Genomic DNA, 16,271 nt, shown 5'->3' with positions numbered 1-16,271 from the left:
CCCTGAATTCTGTGAGCTGCTCTAGCAAACAGATCAAACCCAAGAGGCGGTGGTCTTGGAATTCACAATTTATAGCTGGTTGGTGAGATGTATAGGTAACAACCTACTACTTGTGATTAGCATCTGAAGTGAGGTATAGTCCTGTTGAGCCGTCAACCTGTGGGATCTGACGCCATCTCCAGGTGGATAATGTCAGAACTGAATTGAATTATAGGACACACAGTAGGGTCTGCTGAAGAACTGCTTCATGTGTGAGAAAAACTGTGACACATCTGGTGTCAGAAGTGTGTTCAGTGGTGCATGAGAATAGAGATAAAAAACTGTTTTTTCTTCAGACAGGCCTAGATTTTGCTGGTGAATTCTACCAAACATTTCATGAAAAATATTACCAATTGCACACAAAATTTGTAGGAAGATGAAGAAATATTTTCCTGCTTATTCTGAAGCCAGCATTACTATATTACCAAAACTAAAGACATCACAAGAAAACTACAGACCGGTATCTTTCATAACCAGACACAAAAATCCTTGAAAAATTTTAGCAAATTGAATACAGCAATGTGTAAAAAGGACAATATACCAAGACCAAACAAAGTTTATCCTACAAATGAAAGATTGGTTCAACATTCAAAGTCAATTAATGAGAAAGAAATCAATGTAATTCATCATATTAATAGACTAAAAAAGAAAAGCCATATGATCTTCCCAAAATATGCAGAAAAAGCATTTGACAAAATTCAACATCTATTCATGATAAACACTCTCAGGAAACTAGGAACAGAAGAGAACTTCCTCTACCTAAAAAAGGGTATCTATGAAAAACCTACAGCTAACACCATAATGGTAAAAGACTAGATGTTTTCCTCCTAAGACCGGGAACAGGCAAGGCTGTTCACTCTCACCTCACCTATTTAATACTGTACTGAAGAATCTAGGCAGCGCAATAAAGCAGGAAAAAGGAAATGAGACATACAGATTTAAAAGGAAGAAATAAAACTGTCTTTAGTAACAGACGAGAAGACTGTCCATGTATGAGTGATACTGGCACAAAGTCATAAATCAACAGAATAGATTAGGGAGTCCAGAAGGAGACCTACACATATACGTTCAACTGATTTTCGACAAACATGCCAAGGTAATTCAAAGGAGAAAGCAGAGTCTTTAACAAATGGTTCTGGAACAACTGAACATCCACGTGCAAAAAGTGAACATAAACTCTTTTTTTCTTTTTGAGAGGGAGTCTTGCTTTGTCTGGAGTGCAGTGGCGCAATCTCAGCTCATTGCAACCTCCAGCTCATTAAACCTCCGGGTTAATGCGAATCTTCTGCCTCAGCCTCCCGAGTAGATGGGACTACAGGCACACACCACCATACCCAGCTAATTTTTTGTATTTTTAGTAGAGATGGGGTTTCACTGTGTCAGCCCGGATGGTCTTGACCTCCTGACTTCATGATCTGCCCGCCTCAGCCTCCCCAAGTGCTGGGATTACAGGTGTGAGCCACTGCGCCCGGCCAGTGAACCTCAACTCTTATCTTTTTTATTTTTGGAGACGGAGTCTCGCTCTGTCGCCCAGGCTGGAGTGCAGTGACACGATCTCAGCTCACTGCAAGCTCCACCTCCCGGGTTCACGCCATTTTCCTGCCTCAGCCTCCTGAGTAGCTGGGACTACAGGCGCCCGCCACCATGCCCAGCTAATTTTTTGTATATTTAGTAGAGACGGGTTTTCACCGTGTTAGCCAGGATGGTCTCGATCTCCTGACCTCGTGATCTGCCTGCCTCGGCCTGCCAAAGTGCTGGGATTACAGGCATGAGCCACCGTGCCCGGCAACTCTAATCTTTTATATACACAAAAATTAACTCAAAATTCTGAAATAAAACAAGAGAAAGCTTCTTGACCTTAGACTGGAGAAAGATATCTCAGATGCAATACTGAAAGCACAATCCATAAAAGAAAATGTAGAAAATTAGACTTTACCAAGATTAGAAATTTCTGCTCTGTGAAAGACATTGTAAAGAGAATGGTAAGAGACAGGAAGGTATCTGCAAATCACATATCTGACAAAGGGCTTCTGTCCAGAAGTTTAAAAAACTCTTATAGTTCAATAAGGTAAACCACCAATTAAAAAATGGCAACAAGCCGGGCGCAGTGGCTCATGCCTGTAATCCCAGCACCTTGGGAGGCTGAGGCAGGCGGATCATGAGGTCAGGAGAAAGGAGACCATCCTGGATAACACGGTGAAACTCCGCCTCTACCAAAAATACAAAAAATCGGCTGGGTGTGGTGGCGGGTGCCTGTAGTCCCAGCTACTTGGGAGGCTGTGGCAAGAGAATGGTGTGAACCCGGGAGGTGGAGCTTGCAGTGAACTGCAATCATGCCACTGCACTCCAGTCTGGGCGACAGAGTGAGACTTCATCTCAAAAAAAAAAAAAAAAAAAGGCAACAGACTGGGACAGTTCTCTAAAGATAAAAGAATGGAAAATAAACACATGAAAAGATATTTATCATTGTCAGTCATTAGTAAACTGCAAATTAAAACCATAATTTTAGATATTGAGATATCACTACAGACCTACTAGAATGGCTAAAATCAAAAAGACTGATGGCAAGGATGTAGAGCAACTGGAACTGTCATTCACTGCTGGTGGGAAAGCAAACAGTACAATCACATTGGAAAACAGTTACCATGGGACCTAGCCATTCCATTCCTAGGTATTTACTCAAGAAAAATGAATACATACATTTATACAAAAACCTGTACTAATGTTTATAGTAGCTTTATTTACAGTTACCAAGAGCTGGAATTAACCCATATATATGTCTTCTGACCTCTGAGTAGGTAATCAGACTGTGTTATATCCATTCGATGGAATACTAATCAGCATAAAAAGAACAAACAACTGATGCACATAGCACATGTATGAATCACAAATGTGTTACACTGAGTTAAAGATGCAAACTCAAAAGGCTTCATGCTATATAATCGATTCCATTGATATGACGTTCTGGAAACACTACAGTAGTTGCCAGGGGCTGGGGGTAAGGGGAAAGGTTAACTACAAAGGAGCAAAAAGGAATATTTTAAGATTGCTGGAAATGTACTATTGATTGTAATGGTGGCTACACAAAGTATGTATTCATAAAAATTTACAGAACTACACTAAAAGGGAAATTTTGTTTGTAAATTAAACTTCAATAAACTTTAATTTGAAACAAAATTTATTTTATTTTATTTATTTATTTTTTAGATGGAGTCTTACTCTGTTGCCCAGCCTAGAGTGCAGTGATGCGATCTCAGCTCGCTGCAACCTCTGCCTCCTGGTTCATGCGATTCTCCTGCCTCAGACTCCCGAGTAACTGTGATTACAGGTGTGTGTCACCATACCCAGCTAATTTTTGCATTTTTAGTAGAGACAGGGTTTTGCCATGTTGACCAGGCTGGTCTCAAACTCCTGACCTCAAGTGACCTGCCTATTTTGGCCTCCCAAAATGCTGGGATGACAGGCGTGAGCCACTGCACCAGGCCAATAATTTTAATTAACCTTCAATTAACCAACAATTTTAACCTTTAATTAACCAATAATTTTAATTTAACCTTAATTTGAATAAAATTATGATACAGTCATACAATTGTATATTATGCATTCATTTTAAAAATGAAGTGGATCCATATATGTGGGTAATATAATAATCTCTAACCTATATTCTTAGGAGTAAAAAGGAAGATACATGATATAGTTTGGATAATTGTCCTCACTCAAATCTCATGTAGAAAGGTAATCCCCAATGTTGGAGGTGGGGCCTGGTGGGATTGGATCACGGAGGTTGATTTCTCAAGAATGGTTTTTCACCGTTCCCGTGTGATAGTGAGTGAATTCTTACAATATCTAGTTGTTTAAAAGTGTGTGGCACCTCCCCTCTCTCACTTGCTCTTACTTTTGCCACATGACAAATGGAGGCCTGCTCTCCATTTGCCTTCTGCCATGATTGTAAGCTTTCTGATGCCTCCCTAGAAGGTAAGCAGATGCCAGCACCACACTTCCTGTAAAGCCTGCAGAACTGTGAGCCAATTAAACCTCTTTCTTTATAATTTAGCCAATCTCAGATATTTCGTTGTAGCAATGCCAAGAATGGCCTAATACAGAAAACTGGTACCAGGAGTAAGGTATTGTTAGAAAGATAACTGAAAATGTGGAAATGACTTCGGAACTGGGTAATGGATAGAGGTTGGAAGAGTTTGGAGGGCTCACAAGAAGACAGGAAGATGAGGGCAAGTTTGGAACTTCTTAGAGACTGGTTAAATGGTTGTAACCAAAATGTTGATAGGGATATGGACAATGAAATCTAGGCTAACAAGGTCTCAGATTGAAATGAGGAACTCACTGGGAAATGCAGCAAAGGTCATAACATGTTATGCCTTAGCAAAGAGCTTGGTTGCACTGTGCCCTTTCCCAAGGGATCTGTGGAAGTTTGAACTTGAGAGTGATGATTGCGTATCTGGCAGAAGAAATTTCTAAGCAGCAAAGCATTCAAGATATGACTGGCTGCTCCTAAGAGCTTACACTCAGATACGGGTGCAAGTAAATGACTTAAAGTTGGAATTTATATTGAAAAGCGAAGCAGAACATAAAAATTGGGAAAATTTGCAGCCAAGTCACATGGCAAAGAAAGAAAAAGCTTTTTCAGAAGAGGAATTCAAGCAGGCTGTGGAGTAACCACTTGCTAGAGACATTTGCATAACTAAAAAATAACCAAGTGCTAATATCTAAGACAACAGGGAAAAAGCCTCAAAGGCATTTTAGAGATTTTTGAGGTAGCCCCTTCCATCATAGTTCCTGAGGCCCAGGAGACAAAAATGGTTTCATGGGTCGGGCCCAGGGCCTGGCCCCTATGCAACCTCAGGACACTGCTCCCCACATCCTGGCTGCTCCAGCTCTAGCCATGTCTCAAAAAGGGCAAGGTACAGCTCAGGCTGCCACTTTGGAGAATGCAAGCTGCAAGCTTTGACAGCTTCCATGTGGTGTTAAGAGTGCACAGACTGCAAGAATGGAGGATTCTTGGATGCTTCCACCTAGATTTCAGAGGATGTATGGAAAAGCCTGGCTGCCCAAGCAAAAGCCTGCTGCAGGGGTAGAGCCCTCACAGAGAACCTCTACTAGGGCAGTGTGGAGGGGAAATGTGAGATTGGAGCCCTCACACAGGGTCCCCACTGGGAAACTGCCTTGTGGAGCTGTGAGAAGGGGGCCACATCCTCTAGTCCCCAGAATGGTAAATCCACCAGCAGTTTATACCCTGCACCTGAAAAAGCCTCAGGCACTCAATGCCAGCCCATGAGAGCAGCCGCAGGGACTGCACTCTGCAAAGCCACAGGGGCAGAGCTGCCCAAGATCTTGGGATCCCACTTCTTGCACCAGTGTGCCCTGAATGTGGGACATGGAGTCAAAGGAGATCATTTTGGAGCTTTAAGATTTAATGACTACCTTGATGGGTTTCAAACTTGAGGGCCCTTTCTTATGGCTGATTACCCCTTTTTGGAATGGGAATGTTTACCCAATGCCTATACCCCCATTGTATCTCAGAAGTAAGCAACTTGTTTTGATTTTACAGTCTCATAGGTGAAAGGAACTCATTTCCAGATAAGAATTTAGATATGGGACTCAGGACTTTAAGAGTTAATGCTAGAATGAGTTAAGATTTTGCAGGGCCTATTGAGAAGGGATGACTGTACGTTAACATGTGAGAAGGACATAAGATTTGTGGGGGCCAGGGACAGAATGATACAGTCTGAATATCTGTCCCTGCCCAAATCTTACGTTGCAAGGTAATCCCCAGCCAGGCTCAGTGGCCCAAACCTGTAATCCCAGCACTTTGGGAGGCCAAAGTGGGTGGATTGCTTGAGTCCAGGAGTTTGAGACCAGCCTGGGCAACAGGGCAAAACCCCACCTCTACCAGAAATATAAAAATTAGCTAGGTGTGGTTGCATGTGCCTGGAGTCCCAGCTACTCGGGAGGCTGAGGTGGGCTAATTGCTTGAGCCCGGAGGTCAAGGCTGCAGCGAGCCAAGATTGCACCAGTGCACTCCAGCCTGGGCAACAGCGCAAGACCCTGTCTCAAAAAAAAAAAAAAAAAAAAAAAAGGAAGGAAAAAAATGTAATCTCCAATGGGACCTGGTGGTAGGTGACTGGATCATGGGGGTGGTTTCTCATTAATGACTTAGAACCATCCTCCTGGTTCTGTTCTTGTGATAGTGAGTGAATTCTTGTGAGATATGGTTGTTTAAAAGTGTGTAGCACTTCTTCTCTTTCACTCACTTGCTCCTGCTTTTGCCATATGACGTGCCTGCTCCCCCTTTGCTTTCTGGCATGATTTTAAGTTTCCTGGGGCCCTCCTAGAAGTGAAGCAGATGCCAGCACCATACTTCCTGTAAAGCCTAATGAACCATAAGCCAATTAAACCTCTTTTCTTTACAATTTACCCAGTCTCAGATATTTTTTCATAGACATGCAAGAATGGCCTAATACACAGCACAGAATACTAAATACAGTATGTTCCCATTTATGGTAATATTGGCTGTCTCTGGAAGGGGCCTGGAGTGGCAGTATACCTCTTGTATTGTTTGAGGGTTTTTTTTGTTTTATTTTGTTTTCCACGTGCCTATCTTACTTTCAATTAGAAAAAGTAAAAGAAACCTATATACTGGTCAAGGAAAACTCACAGGTGTCTGGGCCAAGGGACTGAGTCATATAGGCTTGCAAAAACTTGTGTTAAGAATACAGAACACAAAGCCAGACACAGGGGCACTCAATAAATAGCTGGAGGAAGCAAAATATTTGGAATCAATTCAGAAGGCAGACCCTGGACAAAGAGATCTCTATCTGAGCACTGGATACTCAGTCAGCATAGCCCTTGCTTTACACAAGGAGCTAAGCTGAGACTGCTCACATTAGAAAAGAAAGGGAGCATAAAAACCAAATATCCTGGAGTTACTTTGGGTCCAGCTGTTTCTCAGCATTCCTTTGCAAGCACATTGTGTGTCTTAACCTCAGCCTTCTAAGGGATGGGAGGCAAGTCCTTCCCCCAATGAAGAGCCCACCCCTAGCACTCCTCTGGTGGTCCAAGTGCCCAGACAATCCTAGGCAGCCTTTCCTCCAGCCCCTCCAAATCAGAAGGAACAAAATGACTCTGACAGTTTCACTGCACTCCAAAGACAATCTCACCACTTCAGCTTCTTTTCCACATCAAGGCTTCAGAAAAGAAAACCAAAAAGGAGGATGGATCGGTAAGCAAGATTCCTTAGGAGCATTTGGTAAAAGGAACTCCCTAGGTTATGCACAGATTCTGTCAGGTGCCAAAGAAGCCAGCAGCTCCAGAATGCAAAATGGACAGAGAAGGAAAGTGCTAAAACTCAAGACAGCCTCAGAAATTTCTCTTTGTTCCCTGCTTTATTTGGATATGCCTCCCTGAAGCCAGCTAGTTGGTCCCAGCTTCCAAAAAAGTTCGTTTGGCCACTGATACTAGGTCTAGGAGCTTCTGTGCTTGGCAGCCTTCTCTGGCTGCCTCTGGATACCTGGCTTGCATGGGGCAACCATGTAGGTTATCCTTCCGCAGAAACAGGCTGTGCCCCAAGGTGCAAGCTCCAGAGACAGGATGGGAGTAAGGCAAAGCAAGGGCATGGAGTAGGACTGGAGTAGGAACCAACTTAAAGGCAGAGTCCTTTCCAGGAACCCATGGTTTCCAGAGCATAGGAGAACATGACTGGCTGTGAGAGGCAGAGTTTCTGGCTCTTGGACCCCAGACCAGGCTGTCTAGGCAGTGGAGGAAACAGAAGCACTTACCGGGGGAAGATGGCCGTCATCAAGGCTGAGGCATAGCCAGGCTTGCAAGCTCCCTCTGAAAAGTTTGCGTACTTGGTGGCTAACTCAGCAGGCCTATGGGAAGAGAAGGAAAGTTACAGCTTGCCAGGTACTGAGCACTGAGTGGGTTATTAATTCGTAAGGAGCTGTAGGTGTTTGACTCTTGAGTGAAGCTTCATTCCTACAATCAGCACTTCAGGCATTTTTCCACATTAAGGCTTTAAGGGTAAAAACAAAATAAATCCCCAAACCCTAAAGGAATAGATAAATAAGTCAGGCCCCTGGATAGTATCTGTAAAAGGAACTTACCTGGATTCTCACAGATTTCTTTTTAAGAGACAGGGTTTCACTGTGTTGCCTAGGCAGGTCTTGAACTCCTGAGTTCAAGCGATCCTCTCGCCTCGGCCTCCCAAAGTGTTGGGATTACAGGCATGGAGCCACCATGCCCAGCTCATACTCACAGATTCTTTGCAGGAAGCCTGATACCAAGGAAATGAGGAGCTCTATCAAGGCTCCAATACCCGGGGGAGTGGTGCTTGGAGTTCACAGGATAGAGATACTCAGGCTTTGATGGTCAGAGCCCCTGGCCTTTCCACCTTCCTTGTATGTTCCTACATGGCCAGCCTCATCTGCTTTTATTCTCTCCATTCATGCTATGATCCACCCAGTAGGAACCATTCCCCAATAGTGGGAACTGTCCCGAACAGTGGCCGAATACAGACATGATAAATGTATGTAATTGGGGTTATTGATGTAACCATTAGACTTTTAGTTGAGGATGCTTTCCTAGTCTCTCTGCCTGGAATGTTATTCCTTGTCCTTCTTCATCTGGCTAATAACTACTGGTCCTTCATGATTAAACTTAAATATCAGCTTCACTGGGAGTGATTCTCTGACCCTCGGATTGGGCTAAGTGCCTCCTCTGTGCTTGTACAGTCACTCCCCCTGCCCCTCACATCATATACTTACCCCCAGCACTTGCTATTCTGTATTGTAATTTTTGGTAGTATGTCTCCCTTGACACACTGTAAAATCCTAAGGTCAGAGTCTGATTTAACCCTGCCTACCCTCTCCAGTGCCTTGCATAAATGGGCACAGAGAAGACCCCTATAACTTTCTTAAGGAACAAAATGACCCTGAAAGTCTCACTGCAGACAACGCAATCTCAGGAACCCGCAAGGCCGAGACTGCTGCATATTTTTCAGAGGACTTGTGTTCTAATCCTGGCTTGTTGCTGTGTGACCACAATCATGCCACCTCACATCTTTGGGTTTCAATGTCCTTATGCATTCAATTTGGGTCTGGAGTCACTGTCCTGCCACCAAAATCTCTGCACCATTCAGTCTAGAGAAGATCACAACCAAAGAACAGGATATAGTCAGTGAATGGGTTCTGTGGGCTGGAGGCCCTGCATGCTGGGGCACCTGAGTGAGCCCTGGCTGACTGCCAGTTCTGAGTCCCCACCTCCTCCACCCCCACCCTTGGGCCTGCTGCCAACACTCTGGTGCCCAGCTGCTCTACTGTGATGGGGCCCTGTGGGAAGCCTACCCTCCAGGATGCCTTCTGCAGGGTCTGGGCGGGTGGGTGTGGAGTGGTGGTACAAGAAATGATGATGCCACTGCCTACTGTCATGTCTGATTCACCATAGACCCCTCAGGCCTAGCCCAGAGCCTTACACAGAGTAACTGCTCATTGAACATAGACAAACTCATCTGATCAACGCACAATTTCTTTTAGAAATCTACATTTTCAAGCATCCCCCACCAAGGAAATTCAAAGCCTGAAATGCAACCTGAAGGCTGAGTGACAAGCCAAGGAGCTGGGACTTTATTTGGTAGGCAAAAGAAAGCCAGAATTTTAACAAGAGCAAAACAATCTTTTCTTATGTAAACAACTGTATTTTTGAAATGAAATATAAACCTCGGTGCAATTACAGAACTGATTACAAGCTTTTTGACTAGGCACAGTGACGAAAACGTTCTAGATGTTTTCAATTAGCTCTCTCAACAACTCTGTGAGTTGGTGCTATGAATTAATTTGCACACAAGGCCTAGAAAGATGAAGAGACTAATCCAAGATCATACAAGTGGTAGACACTGGATTAGAACCCAAGGTCTCTAACACCAGTGCAGGAACTCTTAACAGGGCACTGCCACCAACACGGTCACAGAGGAAGGCACAGGACAGCACAGGAGTGGTCAACACAGTTGGAGACAGGGTGGAGAAGACAGTCCAGAAGGTCTCACAGAGCTCTGGTCCGCGGCAGTAAGGCATTTTGAGTCTCTTCATGTCCTGTCTCCCAATCTCCCACCATCTGCTTGCCTGCCTCGTGCTATGAGTTCCTGTGGTCTTTCTGAATTCTAGAAGGTTTCATAAACAGCAGAAAGATGGACAGCAGGTGCCCTTCTTAACACAGTGCAGTGCAGAAATAAACGCACAACGGACAAACCTTTGGCCACCTTTTTTCTCTCTAATTTACCCCCTCAACTTTTGACAAGGTGCTTAAAGAAGAAGGGCTGTGGGACAGTCCAGCAGGCACAGGATCATGTCATCTACAATGGAGAGGGAGCTGGAGCCCAGCAGGCAAGGCAGGAGATACTGCTGCCTCCACGGCAGTGCAAGGCAGTTCAACATCAAGGATGATGGGCTCCAAATGAACCCCTCATTTAGAAAGCGACAGTAACTCCTAAAACATACAACTCTGGGTACAGTGGGTCATGTCAAGTTATTACCAAATTAAAATGCCTTAGAAATGGCCTCCTGACTATCCCAGTGAGAGAAGAATAGGGGGAGTGTTGGGGATTCTGAGTCATCCAGCAGGCTGGGACCTCTAGGGCAGTTAGCGGTCAAAACCACCAAGATTAACTGTCGCCAACTCCCTGGGGCCAGAATAGTTAGTCTCTCTAAGGCACTCACACTCCAAATGCCAGCAGGCCCCCACAGATGTCTGATCAAATCACTCAGCCCTTGTTCTTCTCCTACTCTGCAGCTGGCCTTTCATTTTGGGAGATTTAGCATTAAACCCAGTAAGAGCACCCATTGTCCTGCAAATGTGACTACCAAGCCCCTGGGGTGAAGAGTGTCACCACTGCACTCACAAGAGGAAATCCAGATGGACAGGCTGGAGTCCCAAAGAAGGAACCAGACGCTTCCACTCTCCTGCTTCACTCAGGAGGAGCGAGTTTAAGGAATCAGGCCAAGCAATGGGTCATAAATGGGAAAAGCATCAGATCTGGAATCAGAAACTTTCACAGAGGACACTGACAAGCAAGTGATGGAAAATCTGATTTTCAGCTTCCCCATGTGCAGTGGAAACCACGTAATTCCAACAATCGCATGAGGATGTGGTGAGGGAGCACATTTGGAGGGGATGCCTATCCTCTGGGGTGCCACACACACGCTGTGTGAGACGCGTGGCTGCCATGAGCGCCTGGCTTGGGTTCAGATCCAATCACAGGGAGAGTCACCACATGATATCCAGTGGGAGGGTGCCCTGGCTGGCGTGTGTCTGAAGGATCAGCATTTGGGAGGCGAGGAGTAGCACTGCAGGAGGCTGAAAGAGCAGGAGAGTGTGATGCTGCGGTGAACGAAGTATCACAGGAAGGACGCAGAGACCAACTGCATCACACACTGTGCAGGTCCAGTAAGGTGTGGCCACAGGACTAACTGCTGGATTTGGCAACAGGGAGGTCACCACCGACCTCAACAATAGCCATTCCACTGGAATGTGGAGGTGAAACTCGTTTCACTGGGTTTAAGAAAAAACAGGAGGAGAGAAACTGAAGTCATGAAACAGACTATTTTTAGGAGTTCTGTTACAAAGGAACAAAGAAATGGGGCAATAGCTGGAGCGGGGAAGCAGGGTAAATTGTTTTTTGAGGTTAGGAAATATTTTCCTAAGTTTAGAAGCTCGTTAGAATAAAAGAAAAACTCACGATGCAGTAGAGATAGGACAGTTGTAGGGAGAATGTTTCTTTTTGTTGTCTGTCTGTTTTCTGAGATGGAGTCTCACTCTGTCGCCCAGGCTGGAGTGCGGTGGCGCAATCTCGGCTCACTGCAACCTCCACCTCCCAGGTTCAAGGGATTCTCCTGGCTCAGCCTCCTGAGTAGCTGGGGTTACAGGCGCCCGCCACCACGCCCAACTAATTTTTGTATTTTTTGTAGACAAGGTTTCACCATGTTGGCCAGGTTGGGGGAGAATGTCTTTGAGAAGGCAGGGGGGGAAAGGATCTAGCACAAAAATGGAAGGGCTAGCCTTAGCTCTACTCCCTTAGCCTGCCTTGGCCAGAGACGCCTATTCTCTAAGCACCACTTCCCTTGCGAACTTTCCATGATGCTTCCCTTCCCAGGTAGAATAAACTCATCCCCCTGTGGACCTGAGCTACCTGGGGCAGACCTTCATCTTCGCTTGCTCACTTATTCCCCTACTCTCCTACTGCCTTCCCCTTTCTGCCTCTCATTTCTCCTGCAACAAATATTTAGAGACAATGAAGACACTCTGCTTGGATTTTTATCCTGGCTCTCTTAATAGCTGTGTGATTTGGGGCATGTCTTTTAAATTGTTTTGTGCCCTTAATTTCCACAACTTTAAAACTGGGATTACACTAGTACTTATTTTATAAAATTTTTTGTAACAGTTACGCTGAGAAAGAAGGGCTGGCACTGAGTATGGTGCCTGGCCCCTTGTTGGTGTTCAGTACATGCTAACTAACTGGCCTGGGATTAAGGATACAATGATGACTAGGACATAGTTAAGGCCTAGCATTACACTTCATTACAATGAAGAGTAATTGTCTATTTAAATATCTTTCATAGAATATGATCATTTAGCATAGCATGTATGGCACAGAGTATACAAGTACCCAATAAAATGCTGGACTGAAATCAGTTGGTTACCTTGCCTTGGAAGGTTAATCAACAGGAAGTGTAAGGGGGAAGTAGGGTGATGGCCAGAGAAACTGGGAAAGGGTCATTGATGGTTATTCCTGAGGACTCTACAGATCAGTGATGGACATCATGTAACCAACAGTCTAGTTTCTAGAATCACTGCAGAGAGGACTGGACTCAGATCAGCCCCTACCATGCCCGCTCCCTCAATTCATGTGCTAATTTAGTTTAAAGCACTTGTTATGAGAAAAGAAGACCATGTATGCAGTACTTAGCACACTGCCTAACAACCCAGCAGCTTAATCAAAGCCAGTGTGACCATGCTAGGGGGACATGCATGAGCGTGCAGATGAGCCTCTTCGCACAGAGCTCGCTCCATCCACAGAGGAGGGAATTCTTCAATTCCATCTTCTACCTTCCTCATGAGGATGCCTTTCTCCAAGTACTTGAGAGTTGTTTCTGGGATAATGATATGATGAGGGAAATGGCAGAAGCAGCTGTGCCTAGCTTGAGTAATCCTATTCTGTCATTAAATATTTTCACTTTAATTTTTTTTTTTTTTTGAAATAACCTTTACTGCCATAGATCCTCTCAAGCCCCAAGATGGAAATGCTTCTCCTTAAGGACAACTTCTATCTCCTCTGATTGCTGCCTGTCTGACCCGTTACTCCAGGTCTGCTGGGTCTTCTTGCATTGTCACCAGTTTCCTTCATCTACCCACATATGGGCTGTGCCAATCCATTCTACCCTAGACATCACTGACTCTTTGCTCTTTGTGACCTCCAATGTAGACTCAGGTTTCTCTACAGCTTTTGCCCCATGTACAGCCATCTATGATAAATGCTGAAGCACTGTCAAATGTCTTCTATCACTTTAAGAAAAAAGGGACTGCTTGATCTGAGTCATCTGAAACTTGTGGTATTTCTCAGCTCCGGAGGCCCTGCCTTTCTGCTCTTGCTGCTAGGCACTGCAATACCTTTTCATCAAACCAGGCCACATTTCTATTTGATCAGTGATTCTCAAGCTGACATTACTCCAGGTTACATTTGTCTTCAGGGCCTTGTAATTTACTTCATCTTAGCTGGAGGGATGCTCCCCACTAAGTTCTCCAAGTGCTTCAACAGACAATTCTCACGGAAACACTCCACCAGAGATCTGCCGTGACTCTCCAATTCAATTTTGCTTCCACACTTCATTTCCTTAAAAATAAAAACACATCCTCTTTCTGGGTGGTAGTGAAAAACACAAGGGAAGTAACATTCACTGAGCACAAACCAGGTACCAGACAGGGGATCTCATGATCTAATTTAGCTTTACAATAATCCTCTAAAAAGTAGTACCTCCCTTAGACCCAGGCATGTGGGGCTGAAGGAGTCCAGGAGAAGCCATGGTTGGAAGATGCACTGTTCTGTTTACACTATAAAATGTCAAATGATACATTTAACATGACCAGAAAACATTACCATTCACATTTTCCCTGCACTCTTTGACACTGGTATGTGTGGTCATCACCAACAAAGCAGTCCCATCTTTGAGAGAGTCACTGGAAGACAGTACTCCCAGGCCTCAGGAAGGATAGTGCAGCCTCATGAAATGATGTATCCAGCATGAACTGAACTATACTGGAGAACTGAAGGGAGAAGATCACCGTTTCCACAAAACAGTTTCCAAAAAGCCATGGCATTGAGTACTAATAATACAGATACTTGTTTTTTGTGGCAGGAGATATGAAACTTTCCAGCAATGATATATTTGACAATAGAAAACACAAAGAGATGGTTCCTGAACCTGAGTAGAAAAAGGTGGTGGTGTCTGGGTACCCAAAAGAATTTTCATATGCACTGATTGGATAACAAACAAATACATAAGCATCTCTTCTCTACCCATTGTTCTAAATCCTTAGTAAGTCATTATACCATACATGGACCTATCAACCGGTTTATGCAGGCAGAGGCCTTGCAAAACATATTTGGCCAGGGCCCTGTCCACCTTTGGAGCAGTCCTACTCTAAGGCAAGTATTATTTTCATTTTTGACAAGAGAAAACTGACTCCAAAATTCTATCCTGTTCTTACCAAAGCCCCAACTTTCTTTGATGTAAAGCATAATCAGTTTAAGGTAAGAAAACTGGAGTTTAAGTCACTTACTAGGTATGCAACCTCAGGTAAGACACAACCGGTTTCCCTAACTCTTAAAATAGCTATAGTAATGTACATTTTATAGGGCTGATGGAAAAAAAAATTAGCTGGGCGTGGTGGTAGGCACCTGTAGTCCTAGCTACTTGGGAGGCTGAGGCAGGAGAATGATGTGAACCTGGGAGGCGGAGCTTGCAGTGAGCTGAGGTCACGCCACTGCACTCCAGCCTGGGCGACAGAGCGAGACTCCATCTCAAAAAAAAAAAAAAAAATTACCTTTGGGTATAAGTACAACCACTGTTATATAAAACATATGGAGGAGACAGACAATTAAAGTGGTCTTGGGAATTAGGGCGGGTATCTTGAGGAGGTACTGTCAAGAAAAGAGAGAAAGTAGAAGGGCATTCTCAGCCAAGGATACAACATGTGCAAGGGTCCAAAGCAGAAAGAGAGCCTGGCACACATCAGAAACTGCAAATACATTAGTATTGACAGAACAAAGCCTGTGAGACCACAGCATGGTCTTGCTGCTAGGACGAGGAGTCTTGACTTGCTGATGGAGGCAATGGGGAGCCACTGAAGGATTTTTATGCAGATGAATGACATGCACTAGTCCAAGAGAGAAACGAGGAGACCTGGTTGAAGGGGTAACAATGGATACAGGCAGGAAGAATATTCGTAAGTTATATTTGGGAAGCAAAATAATAGAGTGGAGGAATGTAACCAACAACTATTCAGCAGTATCAGGGGTTTTGTTTTTGTTTTAATTTACTTTTATTTACATTACTGTTAATCCTTAAACAGTCCTATACGATAGGAATTATTCTTCCCATTTTATGAACAAAGAAATAAAAAAATGCAACTAGGAAGTGGTAGAAGGAAGATTTGAATATAGACCGTTCTGATTTCAAAGTCCTTGGATGTTGGTTATAGCTGTTTTATGAAATATACTTTTTATATTTCCTGATTTAAAAGCCCTTAGTGGTGTTTTTTTGTTTGTTTGTTTGTTTGTTTTTTAAACAGACATTTCTTTTTAGTGCTGAATAGTAGTCCATTGTCTAGATGTGCCACAGTTTGAGGACATCTTGATGCTTCCAGTTATTGGCAATTATGAATAAAGCTGCTATAAATATTCATGTATAGTTTTTGTGTAGATGTAAGTTTTCAGTTCCACTGGGTAAACACTTAGGAGGGTGACTGCTAGAACATATGGTCATATTATGCTTCACTTCGTAAGCTGCAGTCAAACTGTGCTCCAAAGTGGCCAAACCATTATGCATTTCCACCAGCAGTTAATGAGAGTTCCTACTGCTCCACATCCTTGTCAGCATTTGAGACTGTCAGGTTTTTGTTTTGTTTTGTTTTGAGTCATTCTAATAGGTGTGATAGTATTTCACTGT

At 44.0% G+C, this 16,271-nt stretch overlaps 1 protein-coding gene across 16 annotated transcripts in view; it reads right to left on the bottom strand.

Moving 5' to 3' along the window:
- The window catches only part of ST3GAL3 (ST3 beta-galactoside alpha-2,3-sialyltransferase 3), a 230,305-nt gene that overhangs the window by 85,649 nt on the left and 128,385 nt on the right, over positions 1 to 16,271 (bottom strand). For all 16 annotated transcript variants that reach the window (XM_003891739.4, XM_003891726.5, XM_021940610.2 and 13 more), the window contains one exon: positions 7,833 to 7,925. In XM_003891739.4, the coding sequence (XP_003891788.1) occupies positions 7,833 to 7,925 (93 nt within the window). The remainder of the gene's footprint in view (positions 1 to 7,832; positions 7,926 to 16,271) is intronic.

Source organism: Papio anubis, chromosome 1 (genome assembly GCF_008728515.1).
Source record: "Papio anubis isolate 15944 chromosome 1, Panubis1.0, whole genome shotgun sequence".
Lineage (NCBI taxonomy): Eukaryota > Metazoa > Chordata > Mammalia > Primates > Cercopithecidae > Papio > Papio anubis.
The sequence above is the reverse complement of the archived record's forward strand: the minus strand, read 5'-3'. Positions and strand labels throughout refer to the sequence as shown.